Consider the following 17,086-nt stretch of genomic DNA (forward strand, 5'->3'; position numbering starts at 1 on the left):
GAAGCAATTCACTCAGAATTTTAACAGTAAAATATTTTTAGCAGAATATTTTAAAAAGTAATTTAATGTTTTAGGTTTTTTTTTCCCCTTCCATTCACAGCAGAACAATGAAGAAATCTTTCAGTACTGGCTTGAAAAACTGGAACTGCTCTTCACTGGTACTCAGTGGTCACCAGAAGGAGACTCACAAGTACAAGTGGCTGCAAGAGACTTGTGTTTTTTTTAACAGCTGAAATCTTGACTGGCAACCGAGTTAAAAGCAAAACAACTATGATTAATAACAGATGAAAGTCTGCTTAAATCATGTACTCTGCTGTCTGCACTTTTCAAAAGCCCTGTTCACAGGACGATCCCATGGCTAGGAACTATTAACAGGGCAGCTTCAAATGAGATAGAATTCAGTTACAACACAACAGTACTAGAAGTATTTCTATAAATTTTGAAATGTTTTTAATATGTACATTCTTTCTTAGTAAATATTAAAGTAGTGCTCTTTTCTTGCACTTTTTTCTTTAGACTTCTAAAAGGGCATCAGAAATACAGTTTTCACCCCCCTCCAAACCAATGCAGTTACCTTTGTAACAAGCACATATGAATTCTGTACACCTTTCCCTCCCCACAAAAGAAATAAAAATATGCCATGACTATCCAATTACACATCATCACAAGTTTAAATTACACATACAAATAATTCCAGAGTATTTAGAAAAAAACAACATACTGGATTTATGGAACCATTCCATGCATTCAAAAAAAAAAAAAAAAAGAAAAAAAGAAGAAAAAAAATTTTTAAGTTTTTAAGTTTCTTTAAATGGTGTTTTTCGCTCTATCCAAGTACCAAAGTCTGGATTCAGTGTATCATTAAGACTAACCACTGCTTTAGTCATAGAAACATGACAGTACACAGATAACCAAGTTTCTATTTATAGACAATATGATATACAGTTACTACCTCTTTAATGAATGTCAAATAAAGCAAGTTTCGCTTTCTAAGACATTGAAACTGCACATTAAGAAAACAGTAAGAGGTGCTGCTAAATAGGTAACAATATTTTGGAAGGAAGGCTATGTATTTATATGATCCCGCTTAGCAGTAGCAGTTAATTAGCAGGGTTCCTATGTTTTAGCTAGTTTGTTTCTTTTTCCAGAATGACAAGCTATTCAAGAGCTAGCACTTACTAACCCAGAAATATCACCAATTTTATCTTCAAGAGGAAAAAAGAATTTATGCAGTGAAAGCCCTTGGGGGCAGTTTCTTTCATTACATAAAGTCTTTGTATTTTCTACAAAAGAGGCTCGTAGCACAACATACAGATTGGAAACAGACATTTCAGACATACATTAAAAACCTGAATTCAAAGGGTATTCTTTTAACCTTTACTATGAAGACCACACGTAAAATTATCATATTTACATGCAAAGGACGCTGCATGATTTCATAATATCCTATTTTTCATGTTTGCCTTAAGATACTCCTTGAAAAGTTGTATCAGTTCTAAATTTATTTTACATGAATCTTGACAGATAACACTCTCAAGCATTACTCCCTCCCAGTAAATAAATCAATACTGTCAATATGCTCAATTTATTTTAACAAATGAATTTAGAGTGTCATATGTTCCTGATATACAGGGGTTAATACCTGTGCAAGTGAGTATCCATTTATCAGGAAAGCTCTCAATTAGCAAGGTGCATTTTCAGTACAATCAAACCCAGCTTGCTGCATTACCTGTTCTTGCCCTGAAACACTGTCAAACTGCAGTTGAGTACAGTAAGAGTACAAGATTGTTGATCAGTACCATTCATTACAGCTGTTAATAATTCTGTTTGTGCCGCAAAATCAGAAGCCAACATTTGAAAAGAAATCTTGGCTCTTCTTCAGCTGAATTTACCAGGTGATGTTAACTACCATCCTTATCAAACAGATATTTGTAAAGGCTATTTACAGTGCACATGGCTGAGCATGTGCCCTACAGACACAAACACATCTGCCAGTTGGATACCATGTCATTACACAGTACCTGAAAATGACAACACATCTTAAATGTCATTTCAATTAACAGTTTCAAGTGGGAAATGGTCTTTATTTTACAACTGCTATACTTGCATCATTTTTTATTTTTTTATATAAAAACACTAACTCCTGTCCAGAAGTCTAGACACATTCTACATACTACAGGTTAAGGCAGTAAAAAAATGTGTTCCTGATAACTGGTCTTGACAATGTCAATTAAAGCTGTCTGAAGCTACTCCAGTTCTCCAACAGATCTTTGAAATCCCAAATAATTTGAGAGTGAAAAATTACCTTTGCTTTCTTTTAGTAATAGAGACATAACAGAATTTGGTATGCTAAGTTAACAAGTGTTAAGGGAAGGAAACATTTCATTTCAGTTCATTCCATGAGTTTAAAAGTGGAAAGAATACAGTTTTAGATAGGACTCTGAATCAACCAAGAACTGTAAGGAATGAAGGAGAAAACCAATTTTATGCACATTACTGCATTCTTAAAAATATACTGTTATCTTCAATAATTCAAGTAAGGTAGTAGACATTATAAAAAATAACTTCATGAACCATACTCAAGTTTCAAATCACATTCTCAAACTTTTAACCCAAAGCAGTTTTATTGTGTTAACTTCATATAATAAACCATGAAGGTCTCACTGTACAAATGGTTAATGATTTGCACTTGTGATTCCTGTAACAGCTAGCAGACTTGCTAACCAACTTACTGTAAAGATATGGCAGATTATGTATTTAATCAAAGCACTTTGATTTAGGCATGAAACAAATTCAGATGGTTGACATTCTGTGCTTCTAATGCATCACTCATAAGAGAGGCAAGAAACACCCACTACTGTACAGACAATTATTTTTACAGAAAACCCTTCCTTGAAATTAATCTTTTATCCGCAGCTGTAGATGAGAGTATAATCTGTTGTAAACAGGGCACTGTGTTGTAAAACCAGTTTTTTTTAATTAAGATCTCTCTCCAAAAGTTGGAAAAACAGACTCTTCAGAATGTCTTTCAAATGTAGCATGTTCTGTTTGCTATATCATAAAGTTACTTTCATTTGATTCCTTTTAAAGATGTTTGTGTTCACAGCAGTTCTGTTTTTAAAAAGTGTTTGAAATTTTTATAAAATTCTGTACATGTTCACAAATTATTGCATAAACAGCATAATCTTCATGACAATATTCAGCAACACATGTCCATCTCAGGAACCTCACGTTTCCCTTCTTGCTTTTTTCTTCTTTTTAACTTGTTTGGGGGATTCCCAGCTTTCTTCAGACTTTGCTAAAAAACAAAACATAACTACAGTGTTAGGACTGAGAATGTTTACATAGAATTGTAACTTTTATAATCCTGGATAGTACACACGATATTATTATGAAGTAATTCAGAACAATCAACTAGCAGTTCTATTCACCTGCTTCTTCCAAATAGTTTAATTTGAAGTACATCTAAACCAACATTCGCCAATTTCAACATACTTTTTAACCCCACAAACACACAGAGTGATACACAACAAAAGTCATTCATTTTGCACATGTATTATTTACAAAAGAGTCACTGTTATTTTCTGGTTAACTAAAAAATAATGTACATGTACACAACTGACATTAAATGCTCATTTTTACCAGATTACACTGGTTTTAGTCATTATATATGTGACATGTCAGAAGAGTTTTTTTAAAAATAATGAACTATGCAAAGATGTGATTCCAATAAGAAACGATATTCTTTTCATAAAACAGACTGCCTTAAAACATGCTGGCTGCCAAGAGTGGTAAAACGAGTAAAATATTGTATATACTGAACATAAGAGATGTGCTTTCAATTGCTGAGACGTGAATCAGTACAAAAGATTTCATATTTTAGAGCCAGAACAAAAAGGCATCAATTGACACATTGACTTGAAAGATTCCATTGTTTCACGTATTGAAAACCAAGAAGCCAATTACTGCAGTTGAAGGAGACCATTATTATGAAGCCATAATTCTACCATCATTAAAAACTCATTTAGTACTTTAACACTTAGCCAGGAACTTATTATGGATTGTCAGTATTTATTAATTTCATTAAAAAGTCTGATTCAAAACAACTTTTTTTTTTTTTTAAGCAATGCCTTTCACATCCTGACTTCCTTTCCAATTTTCCCATATTACTGTGTAAGTACTTCAGTAGAAGCACTTTTGCAGCATACAACAGGAAGGTACATTTGACATTTTGGGGCACAGCATATTTTTAAAAAACAGTATACCTGCAGCAATTCATCCTGATCTATGTGCTGTTAAGCTACAACAAAAATATAAGTCCATCACCCAATACCTTTCTATTACAATATAAGCAACTGTTTTCCTATATGATTACAGGGGAGCATACAGAAAAAGAAGCTAATGAGCTAAGTTGAGAAGTCAAAAAACCCCAGTAGGTTGAAAATTGAATTGTTTGTATTTTTTTTCAAAATTTTTGGTAGCTAAATATCCTGTCAACTGCTATGTCAGCAGCCATCTGTTCTCCACCAAAGGCTCACAAGCAGGCCTTTGAAACAGTGTTGGCAGAACTCCTCAGTCGCAGCATGGAGCTCAAGTCCTCATGGTGTACATGAGTACCTCCAAATGTCTGGTAAGGACTGGACAAGCCCAACAGACATTTTCAGTCATTCGAGCATATGAAGCCAGTTTTTCCTCACAATGAAAACAAATATATCAAAGCGCTTCAGAGGAAGTTAAAAACATGGCAAGATGTATAAATGAGATACACAAGTACCCGATATGGCACTCTAAAACTCAAAGCCCAGGGCAAGGCATTCTGACTGTACATGCTCTATGGGGAAAAAGCACACCCTGAATTCAGACAAAGGAATTGCACCAAGAGATACTTACTCTGTGGAGGAGGCACACTGTTTTGCTTAATATTAGGACTAGAAACATCTGTCTCTTGCAGCATCTGTGGCACTTGGGAAACGATCTTGTCAGAATTGCTCTCTGATACAATTACAGATGGCTCAGTAGAAACAGCAAGTGAAGGAGCCTCCTCAGACTATTTGAGAAAGAGAAAAAAAGTTTCCAAAAGTTTTTTAAGTCATATAAAATAATTACTCTTACATGGTGTTATTTTAGCAGTATACTTAGCAGCTGCTGAGAAGATGGCATTGAAAAATTAAGCCAATATTAAAATCCTTCCAAATTTTAAATTGAGGCTGTAATACTAGGACTGCCATCTAGTGCCAAAATTTTTAGTTGCATAGAAGTAAAGATAAACCACACAAATAAATTCTTAAAATATATCACATGCAAAAAAAGGGAAAACAATCTAGAAATCACCAAGACCCAAAAAAAAGATTGAATAGTTATTCAAGAGAGATGTAAGACAGTGACACATATGCATTTGGTTGCAAGGCAAACAGGCAAGTTACACAGGCCCAAATACACAACTCAAAACTCAAATCAAACTTTTATTTAAAAAGGATTTGCAGTCATTCCTATCAACTGCTCAAAACACTCTGTATGCTTCTATTAGAATAACAAATATTTGCGAGAGCAGTCAGCAAGTATTTCAGTGGAAACTACTGGAGAAATAACTGCCAAGATACTTGCAGTATTTTCCAGTTATCTAGTCGGTTTTGAAGGTTCCCACTACAGAGACAAGACATAACTGTAACTTAGTGTGTAGCACTTATTGTAATTAAAATTACAGCAAAACAGAAAAAACCAATTTTATATTCCAATAGGAAAGTCAGAACATAAAAAAAGTACGATCCCACAGCAAGTCAACAAATGACAAAAGGCTTCAAAAAAGAGTGTATTAGAATCATGTCTTAGCCAAGCAATAAAACCCAAACTTTAGGATGTTATTAAGAAGTCATGGCTGTAGTTGTGCCACAACGGCCAAGACCTGGAACTCTGACAACAAAACAGTGAAGTCTACATCCATCCCTTGATGCAGATGTACACAGATCCTACGTTACAGTCACCAGTTTGTACTGTTTCCATCACTATAATGCAAGCATCTCAAAAATTGAGTCAGAATATAGAAAAGAACAAAAAGATATAATTTTCTTTTAATCAAATCACACTAAGCAAGAAATTAAACAACTTTAATTGAAAAAAACAAACACATGAATTTAGAGGATAGCAGTTCTCTAACCTTTTATGAATAGTCTGCTGTACCCTTACACAGACTGAAACAAGTTTTTTAATAACTATAATTGCAGTATTTCTCTTAATCTACTGAAAAATTAGTAATCTCAAATATTTTTGAATATATCAACCATGCTGATAAAATGAACTCCCATCCTACAAGAGTTCCAAGCTTAGCTAATTCTAATGTTGCCTAATGGTTAGCAATCATCAGCTACATAAATAAGGGAGCTTTAGCACAATGAAATGTGGTTTCTAAAATAAAAGGAGGACATAAATTTTCTAGTGCAAGGTAATCAATTCAGGTAACTGGTATCAAAGTTTTGTTAGGACAGCCACACTCCACCAGCAGGTAAAGAAACTCAATTAAGATTTTAATGGCTCTCTTAGGTTGACTAACATGTTGCAGCTTGAATTACAGCATGCAGTATTACTGACAATGTAATGATATTGGTACATACAGCACTCTCTGGACATTTTTCCAAATATTTCTATCTAAATTTTGGATACAGAAAAGTGGGTAGTGATACCAAACATTAAAAATTGGGTACTATTCTTTTCTAGGATATTCTCTGTTAACAAATCCATTCAGAAAGCAGACCTGTAACAATGAATAAAGCCTACTTGAAGATATAAATAGTTATATGCATAATTATATGATTTAGTAATGAAGTAGTAACTTGTCGAAGCATTACAAATGAAGGATTTCCAAAGATATCTCTTCATTTAAAACTAAAACATACCTGCTGATAAAATGCAAAAAGTTTCAATGAAGCCCAATGTATAATATGGGAAAAATAGTGTGATGTGAAACAGAAATGTTCAACACTCAGGTGTTTCTGGTGTCTATGAGGATATCCTAAATAATAACTTATTTGTACTCAGTTTATTTTCCCTTATATTTGGTTCTCATGTTTTGGAGCATTTGCTCAAGCAAGACTAAATTACCTACCTTGGAAACTCAAGTCATCCATTTCACACATCAATCACAGATTGTTTCTAAAACTTTTTGGAACAGCTGAGTCAAACAATATTGGAAGGCATCTCTGCCTGTGTGAAGTTACAATGAAGCCAAATCTGACGGCAAGGAGATTTGATAAAGACTGACAGACCATCTGCATTGTCAGATACAACAATTCGCAAGCTGTCCTTTATCAACTCCAGTTCCAGAGAATGCTAGTAATAGTTTCATTTATCCTCTTCCCCCATGCCAAGTTTAATTCAGTCACCACTTGCACAGACATACATAGGCACATATATGAACAGATGGAATTTAAGATTCAAGAGTAACAGAAGCTCTCGAGTCCCTTAAAAATAGCACAGTGTGGGTCTACATCACCAAATCACCTAGGAATTTTGGTATGATTATAGACACTAAAGAATTGAGGAAAGTCTGCTGAAACTGGGCTTGTATTTTGACAGTGTCAACAGCTTGTGAGAAAAAATATAATCTAACTGCTGATACATTTCAAATCAATTCAGATTTCTGAACAGCAAAAGCTATAGTCTTTTGGGATGCACAAGTATGCCTCTCTCTAGATGCCAGAAAAACCCACCTTGATGTCACAACCCAAGCTTTCTGTCTACACATTTTCAACTAAAGCTTCTAAAATGAAGCAATGTATTTGCTTTTAAGTTTTTTTTAAAAAAAACAAACACTAACAGGAGTAAAGGCACTTGCGCACACAGGCAGATATCTTTTCAAATACAGCTTCAAAAAACCACCTCTAAAACCAGCTATGCACAGGTCAGATAGAACAGTTGCTAACCTTGAATAAAGGTTGAACTGATCTACACTAAATAATTGTAGTAAAACTCCACTTGGATGTAGGGTATTTTCAATGAGCCTTAAGTATGTCTGAATGAATGTACTTTTCAAGACACATTTTCAACACACTTCTGTACTTTTTCTTTGGTGACCTGCATCCTCTTGTAAAAGATTTCATTCTAGCATTTTCATTTGAATCTTAACACCTTGTTATCCTTGCAAAACTAATGCTTAGCACTTAAACTCAGTATTCTGACATATACTCTCTGGTACTGAACTGCTGCCTCACTAGTATTGTTCACTTTTTATGGAACACAAAATCAGTGTCACTAGAAATATTAAATACTTTACATCTCCTACAATGTGACAGTTTGTAGGGTAGCAGTATCTGAGAAAGCTGCTATTTGGAAAAAGATTGAAAGAGAACTTGTATTCACTAGACTATGTTTCAATTGTGAGATGAAGCAAACAGTTTGTGAATTGGTTCACATAAAACCTTTTCTTATTCAGTCACTAAGATTAGGCTCAGTACAGCTACAAAAAATCAGTTTTAGACAGCATTTAAGTCAGAATATAGCAAGTCAATAACACTTCATTCTTTTGCAACAAAACAGTAGAATATCCTACTAGTCTTGTGCTCAGAACTTTTAGTTCTTATGTTTCCAGATTTCAAAGTTTTCAACTATTGCCTGAATAATTCAAACGAGAAAAAAACTTGCCAGTCAAGAAAGTGACTACTGATTTGGAAGATACTGCTTTTCAGAGCAGATGTATTTTTTAAAACTTATAAAGTTTATGATATCTATCTGAAATTCAATTTCTCAATTACCTTTACATTCGTAAGCATTTAGCCTGAAACAGTATTCTTAGTGTAACCTTATCCATACAAATTAATCTTTGAAAGGACTTCAGCACTTCCAAATCCAATTGTAACATAAACCAAATTTTGCATCCCTACCTTAGCTGGTTCACTAGTACTTATGGTCTTCAGAGAAAAAGCTCTTTCCTGCTGTGGTTGAACTTTTGAGGTATCCTCCTGAAATTCCTCTCCAGCTTCTCTATCCAGTTCTTCAGTGTCCTACAAAAAGGGGTGTGGGAGGGGAAAAAAGAAGAGCCTGTGTTTGCAGTCAAGTTCTGACTCTTCTTCTCTGCGTGAGTTTTGTTGCCATAATTTTATTATAGCTTCTATACTAACCTCCATAACTAAGAAAATCTATTACAAAAATTAAAGTAGTAGGCTAAAATTAGCCTAGGCTAACACTCAAAGTTTATAGAACAACATAATAAAAAAATACCCATAGAATCCAATAAAGCCCAGAAAGTAGTATTCTTCATACAGTTTACAAACAAAAATCCCAATCTGAGAATGAACTACACTTCACACTCCTGTTAAATTATAAGGATGTGAAATTAAACTGAATTTACTCTAAAAACTTTGCAAAAGTATCACAACGACACTTGACTGCTCTCAATTCTGTGCTTTGTTACAAATAGAAAGTTTTAAAATGCAAGCGCTGCATATGAACCTGCATAGTTATCTATTATTAAGCTTTAATATTTTTGCAACTCAATTTGGTTTGCCATGATGCCTGTAAAACAAACTTCAGTACAAAAACTGAAAATATGTTCAAAAGTATCCAAGACTTTTACTCCTTAAACACTCCAGTGGTGGAAAGTTTTCATTTTACGTGTGGAATTAGAGTAGTTACACTTCTTTATAGGACTAGAAGAATCCCATGGTGGTAAAGAGTAAATAGTACACAGGTCTCTGATTTTAAACTGGAAGTACCTCTTGAAAGACTGTTCCTTCACTTACTTCCACTGGAACCTTATAAAAATGCAGTCACAGTCTAAGTCTGTTGCTTCTTGACAGGAAAGAACACATTGCCTTACACCTAGCTCTTAAGTTAGCTTCCACTGCTTTGACAAACACTGAAGTCAAAAAAAGAGTGTGAACATTTAAGTAAAAGCAATGAGAAAGATGAGGCTGTTTAAATGAAGGTGTTCCATTTTCAGAGAATAAATATACAGATTTTAAGTGAGTTTGAAGTAGGACTGACAAGTTAAATTACTAAACTTTTACAAAAAGGATAACTTCAGTGATGTATTGGGAGTTCTGTCAGCTCCTATCAAGCAACACCCTCAATTTTACATAAAAATTTAGTACAGATAAATTCTCATCTGTAAACTTATGGCTTCATAGACTGATGGACTGAAAGAAAAAGTAACAAAATTGAGTGGTTGGAGACTAACATGTAGAACAAGTGAATCTGATTATGATAATATGGACAGTAGACCTCCATTTGACATATACCACTTAAAAGACAGCTCACAAGCAATGGAAAAAAACCACATTCAGAATGCCCTCACTGACTATAAGATCCATCCAGGATACCCACAAACACCTGTTAACCATAACCTATTAATCTTGACTTACATTCAGAGTCATTGTAGAGCCTAGAACAGATTTTAATTACAAAAAAGCTATAGTCCTAGTTCCCCCAGACTGAATCTGCCTCAAAAGAAACACTGCAAATTGCCTCACATTTGCCTCAAAAGAAACACTGCAAATTGACACAAGCTCCACCTCCAAACAGACAACTTGAAAAGAGAATTTTATGTAGCAGGAATGTAATATTTTAAAATTGTTTTAAAACAATCTCAAGACTGAAAAACGTGACAACCATAAAAGCAAATCCAAAGCAAGTATGACTGAAGTTTTGCTTTCTCCCCTCTCCAATCCACCTAGTCAGATTTCACTGAACACTGATCATTTTGTAAAGAATGTGAACTATGAATGGCTGTCACTACAAGCAGATGCAGGATGTAATCTGATAATGAGCTATTAAAAGCTTTTTCCTATTAGGAAAGTACTTGTTTTCATCTATTCAAACATGATTCAATTGCCAAGTGAAGTGCAATCTGCTTTCGCTATTTTTACAAATGTGTTTCAATGTAATCTTCAAAAGCTATTTAAGTAACACAGAAAACTCCAACCATCCTCAGTTTGAAAATATTCTCTTCCTTGTTAAAATCTGACTCAGAGTAGCTCCGCCCACTGAGTTTGAGGCATTGAGACTTTCAGATAAATCAAGTTACAACAGTACTTACAAAAACCACTATATTCTCATAGAATTGAAAGTTTAAGAGAGAACTTAAATTTCTTTCATTCTGCTAGCTAGCTATGTTCACCAAGGCAGCTGTCTTTGAAAGGACATGAGGAGGCTTCCCATGCAGAGGGCAGTTCCTCCTGGAAGCATCCCTACAGTACAGAATCCAGATTTGATAGGAAATAAATAATTCAGGATAAATAGATCCCATATTTCATGCTTTTCTTAAACCTCGCAAAATTACGAATTATTCCACATTTGACCTGTGAATACAACAAATTAAGGAAATACTAGTAAAAGAAGAATTACTTTAATTCTTGAGAAACAATAGTAGACAATCCAATACCATAAGGAAATTAATTTCCCCAAAATAATGTTTGGTTAAGATGCTAATAAGGCAAATCTGTGAATTCCTCACAACTGCCTTTCAAACCATCCAGATTTTACCTGTGCAGGAGAGTTAGCTTCTTCCCCCTGCTTCTTCTTTTTCTTCTTCTTTTTCTTGGATTTGCCACTTGTAGAACTCTGAAGAATTGGCTCTGCTTTTTCTCTTTCATTATCTGAAATCTTTGTACGGAAACAGAAGGTATTTAGCATTTAAAATGACAATGAAACATGCCTTCTACAGACTAAACACAAATTAAAGGAATTTAGTTGCATATACAACTGTAAACAGCCTTATCTGTTCAGTTCATTTTAGGAAGACCACATTCTTTACATGCTATCTGATAATACAGGTAGAGAAGTTGGGAAAGGAAAAGGCAACAGAGCACCATGTACTGGTGGCATGGAAATGCTGTTTTTCATATTGAGAATTAAATACTGTTAAGAAGTATTTATGAAAACAGATCTAAATCCTCTCAGTCTATACTGATAAGGTAATCCCTCTAATTACAATGAGACAGTAAGGTTTAACATGGAGCTAAGCAACTTCTCTTTTCTTAATAACATAGAGCATTTTCCTTCTCTGTGTACACAACAAACACAATTGTGCTATTCTTATCAGTGTAAAAGAGATGAGAGATTACCTTTATCACCACCCTTTAAGTTACTTTAAGAAATGGCAGTGGTAAGGGCAAAGTCTTGGTGCTAAGGAGAAAATACCACCTTTTACCTTCTGAATATCAGATCTCTCTTCACGCTGAGGAACAGAAGCAACTTTTTCTTCATCTACCCAGTTTCCCCACTCCTCTGCTGGTGCATTCCAATCAGAGCTGGGATCAGCTGAAGAAAGTCCATCTACAAAGATTAAAAGTTACTTCACAGGTGCTCTTTTCCAGTTTAAAAATGAAAAAAAAAACAAACCCAAAACTAAGCATAACCCCACTTCCTGAAATCAAGATATAAATAGTAATTTCCTGTATTTCTGAAAAAAGTAAAGATTTTATCAATAAGTGCAGGACATTTTTAAGTAATGAGTACGACTGATTTTACAGCGCAGTCTGATTACAGACTAATCACAGCAGCTAGCCAGATGCAATTCCTTTGAGATATTTTTCTAAATTACATGAAGAGGAACAAATTTAAGAGTTGTTCTCTATGTTAAACCTTCTTCCTAGTTTGTGAAAAAATTAGGATGAACTGTAACACTGATCAATCTTACCTTGGTAAGATTACTTTACAAGTGATATATCTGAAAGTCTAAATCTTAGTCAAAAGTCATCTTGAAGCACTGACATTTATTAATAACCTTATTTTTTCTAAGACTCTTTCATCCCTACTCCATTTTGTTATTGTTCATTTATGATGGCACATATTTATGTTGTCACACAGGAATGACAGGTTTAAAGGGTCAGTTATATAAAAATTAGAAATATCTGAAGGGAAGAACTAAGCCTTAGACTGTCTGTTTAGTAGAAAGTTACTGCAAGCCAATTTTAAAACAGAACACCTCATAAAAGATTGCATTTTCATTTCGCGTTTGTATTAACATCACAAATATTTCTCACTCCCCATCTATACCAAATTGAAGAAGAGGTAAACTTGGTCTGCCAACTACAGTAGGATTCCGTTTAATCATTTAAAAATCAAGTCAAAATGAAAAGCAATAATAAACCTAATTAAATTTACTGGAAAACATACAAAGCTAAAAATGCACTAAGAGATCTTAAGATTAGTTAGTGCCTCTTGCCTTCATAGAAAAATATTACGTTAATTATGCCTACTTTGGATGCTAAAATTTACTGATTTGAAAACGCAATTACTGCCCAACATAACACTTCACAGTTTATCTACTGCTGTCTCACTACTTGCTTAAGGAAAACATCCATTCTGATTAATAATAAAAGTAAGTAGTATTTCTATATACAGTTAATTTCCTCATCCTGATCCTGATCAAGCAGTAAGGTGTATCTGTGTATCACATTGGCCTAAATTTGCATTTACCCACTTCTATCACTGTACCTTTCAAATAGTTGACATCTATGATAAAATTACTCTATTAACAGAAGCTATAGCCTTAAACACTCCATGCTCAGAAATGTGAGTGAATTATGCTTTTGATAAAATGTAAATCTGATTACTTTCAAATGATTAACTGATATGTGCTTCCCTTATCCTTAAACCAGATAAACCACAAAAGATAAGTTTCAAAATGATCTGGTATCAGAGCAATCATGCCAAAAGTGGTGTAATGCAGGACTGCATCAATCTATTCCACTTTGGAAGTTGTTAACCAGGAAGTTGTTCTTAGAGAGAAGGTAACATGCAAGGCTGCTCTGGTAGTCCATTTCTGGAACAACTGTCCAGCTCAATGCTCTCATGAGATGCAGTAAACATTTTCTTAAGGAGGGAAGGGAAAGCAGGGAGTAAACACCCATTTTACCACAATTCCCAAGTAATTTCAGTGATTTCTATCCTATATATGCTTTCTATACACATAAGAACTTCCTAATGTTTGGTAAATGTGAAAGTAAGTTAGATTAAATACAGGAATCTTATGTCACATTAACTTTTCATTAAGGTACAAACATACAGAAACAAACTGACTCAAATACAATCTGCTAAATATGTATTTTGCAGATTTGCAGTAGATTTTTCTCATCATTTGCAGTAAGACTTTTTTAATTTATTATTCTGATTTTTCTAGCAAAAGCCAGAACTGCCGTAAAATGCATGAGCTCTCCCACTTCTGAGTTTGAATAGCCAAGTATTTTTTCTAAAAATTAACCATTTTCTATCATAATTTGTGAAAATACTTCTTCCTACTTTCTTCAAACTGTCAATTAGCTTTACAAAAGTGAAACATTCCAGGTTTTTCCTCAGATACCCACAACTGTCCAATACCAGTAGCTAATATAAGTAACTAACACTAATTAACATTTTATTAATGAACATTTTAGAGGAACATACTTAACCCAGACCATTCATCATCAACAGAGGGTTGAGCATGACTTAAATCCCACTGAAAATCAGAAGTACCAGTCTGAGAAACTGACTCACTGTTGGATCCTGAAAGGGAATAAACAGAATTGTACTTGTAAGTTAACAAGCTTCTTGAAGTTTTCTTGGGGAACAAAATTCCAATCAAAGTAGGAAAGGAAGACAAAAGCCTCAAAGAAAACACTCTGATTCTAAGGACTGCACAGGACAGGAAAACTAGAAGGCTCTTGTACATGAGGTATATTCAGAAAATAAGGAAATTGAAGGAAGACAAAATTAAGTCATGAAAAGAATATGGAAAAAGAGATAAGAAGAGTGAGTGAAAGCAGTCTATGAGGCTTTCAGCAGTCTCCTCAAACTGAAAAACACAATGAAATTTTGTGGGTAGTAAAATTATTACCCTGTATTAGTAGGAACTCTTACAGAGAGAAGCTTAAAAGATTACTAGAAAGAAACCTCATTAATTACATTGCAGGTCGACCAATTAAATTATACATTACTAAGATTCCAATTCTCATTTAAAGTAAAGGATTTCAGGAATGTAAAAGCGGCATGACAAACAACAGTAAGGCCAGTATCAGTCATCATAACAGAAAGTGTTACACACCTAACATTATTAAGAAAAATAAACAAGAAACAGAAACCATTACATAAAAAAGTAAAAAAACCCCCTTAATTGTAAGAACGAGAGAAATTAGTATATTACTGTATACCGAGACTTCTGAAGTTTAAATGCAGTTCAAATATGACCTGGGTCTCTTATACACACCTCTGCAAAAGATACCTGAGATGACAGAAATATTGACGTGTTCTCATTGTTTTTGCCAGCCAGTCACAATTAAGAAGTAAATATATGTCCATGTGGTCACTTTACATTACAATGTTGCTGCTTAATAGCAATGAATAGCGTTAGCTGTTTTCACACTTCTCTCAAAGTTTTCATGATGGCATTGCAGATGAATCTCAACTCAGCCTGTCATCCTACTTTATTTAATAAACTTTAAGTTTTAGTTTAAAGACGACTTGAATTCAAGTGGCTGCTTGGAAATATTTTTTTTCAATTAAAACTCTCTGTACAATTAAGACTCAGGACACTGAGCTTGAGTTAATAGCTAAAAGCCTGTAACATGGAATACAAGCAAACATAGCCTAAGTTCATAAGCACTTGGCCAGCTACTTCCAAACAGAAAATAGCCATGCCAAGCTCATGCAGTAAGCAAGCAAGAGCAGAAAACCTGACATATGATCCCTCTTTTGTATAATAAATCATTGTAGCACTTATGTCAGTAGTTTAACATACAAGATTTATTATGAAGGCAGGTTTGCACTCTACAGCAATTTCAGCCTTCAAAAAAGAAAACCCTAGAGCTCAGCTTTTCCATCTGTCATACAGAGAAAAGACTCAAGACTTACAATCCTGCCTATGGAACATATTTTGAAAGTAGTGATTCAGTTCCTTGAAGGGCAAAAAACCATCAAATAACAAACATCCTAAAAGATCAGAGGTAAATGGGCTTTCCTGGAAAGCAATCTTCAGATCTCTAACTTGAGACATAGCAAAACTGAGCAACCTCTTATGCCCATTATTTAGACTTAATATACAAACAGGAAGGCTAAATAAGAAATCACAGAATCACAGAATGATTTGTGTTGGAAGGGACCTTAAAGATCACCTCATTCCAAGCCCCTCTAGATACCAACCTTCTTAATGATCTAGCTTCTGATTATCAATTTAAAACAGTTACTTCATTGCATAATTTCAGCATAACAAAAAAGCTTTCTAGGCTTTCATAAAACACGTCTTCTACTCTTTATAGTACTATTTTCAAAGAGCAATGAGAAAAATGTGTATTAATAACACTTGGCAAACTACATTCCACCCGGTGGAGTAGAAGAGTGGAAAAATCTTTGGAAAGGCATACATACCAGAAACTGCAGGAGTTAATCCAAATGAGGAGAAAGAAGTAGAATTCTGTTCAGAGGTATTAATCCTTGCATCCACATTCCAAGCAGCTGTGGAGGAAGGGGAGAAAAAAATTAAAAGAACTTCACACACTGCTGGCAATGTTGAAAAAGTTAGTTATTTTATTATGAATCAAGTCAGAAAAACAGTGGACATTCCAGCTGTGATAACATTTCACACAATTGAGGATATTAATCAATGCTGATAGAGATGGGACTTCAGGAACACACAGCCTGAAATAATTTTCTAGCTTTTCAAGATCATCTTCCCTTTCAGCCTATATATAAACTTCTCACAGAGGAAAAGTAGATTGTGTTTTGAACGCCATTCTATTATTCTTCCCATTATCACAACCATTAAGTTATCATAAAGCATGTATAGATGAAACACAGCTTGGAGAAAACATATATGTATATATATGTTAAAGAACAGAACCAAATTTAGAATAATTTTTGACAAATAGGAGATACTGCTTAAAAATTAACACATATTTGACTGTTAAATGTAAGGCAGAAAATAAGCAGAAATGATCAGTGGCACTAATGTGTCAAAAGGAACACCTGGTTATAACATGATTCTAAATAAAAACTACTAATGGTTTTTTTATTTTGAATCACATTTATTTAATTGGGGGGGATGCACTAAAAACTGGACAGGTATTCCAGATGTTGTCCAAACGGCCGAGAATCACTATCCCTAATCTACTGACTCTTGTGT

General features: G+C 34.2%; 1 protein-coding gene across 2 annotated transcripts in view; it reads right to left on the bottom strand.

The window, feature by feature from the left end:
* Positions 1-427: 427 nt before the first annotated feature.
* Positions 428-17,086, bottom strand: part of MTDH (metadherin) — a 33,036-nt gene continuing 16,377 nt past the window's right edge. Inside the window, exons 7-13 of one of the 2 annotated variants that reach the window (XM_064648123.1) lie at positions 16,333-16,419; positions 14,377-14,475; positions 12,140-12,264; positions 11,473-11,592; positions 8,874-8,993; positions 4,891-5,047; positions 428-3,298 (exon numbers count right to left, since the gene is read on the bottom strand). In XM_064648123.1, coding sequence (XP_064504193.1) covers positions 3,228-3,298; positions 4,891-5,047; positions 8,874-8,993; positions 11,473-11,592; positions 12,140-12,264; positions 14,377-14,475; positions 16,333-16,419 — 779 coding nt within the window. In that variant the 3' untranslated portion in view covers positions 428-3,227. The remainder of the gene's footprint in view (positions 3,299-4,890; positions 5,048-8,873; positions 8,994-11,472; positions 11,593-12,139; positions 12,265-14,376; positions 14,476-16,332; positions 16,420-17,086) is intronic. The other variant, XM_064648132.1, reaches the window with a different exon arrangement.

The sequence above is a fragment of the Pseudopipra pipra genome, chromosome 1, assembly GCF_036250125.1.
Source record: "Pseudopipra pipra isolate bDixPip1 chromosome 1, bDixPip1.hap1, whole genome shotgun sequence".
Lineage (NCBI taxonomy): Eukaryota > Metazoa > Chordata > Aves > Passeriformes > Pipridae > Pseudopipra > Pseudopipra pipra.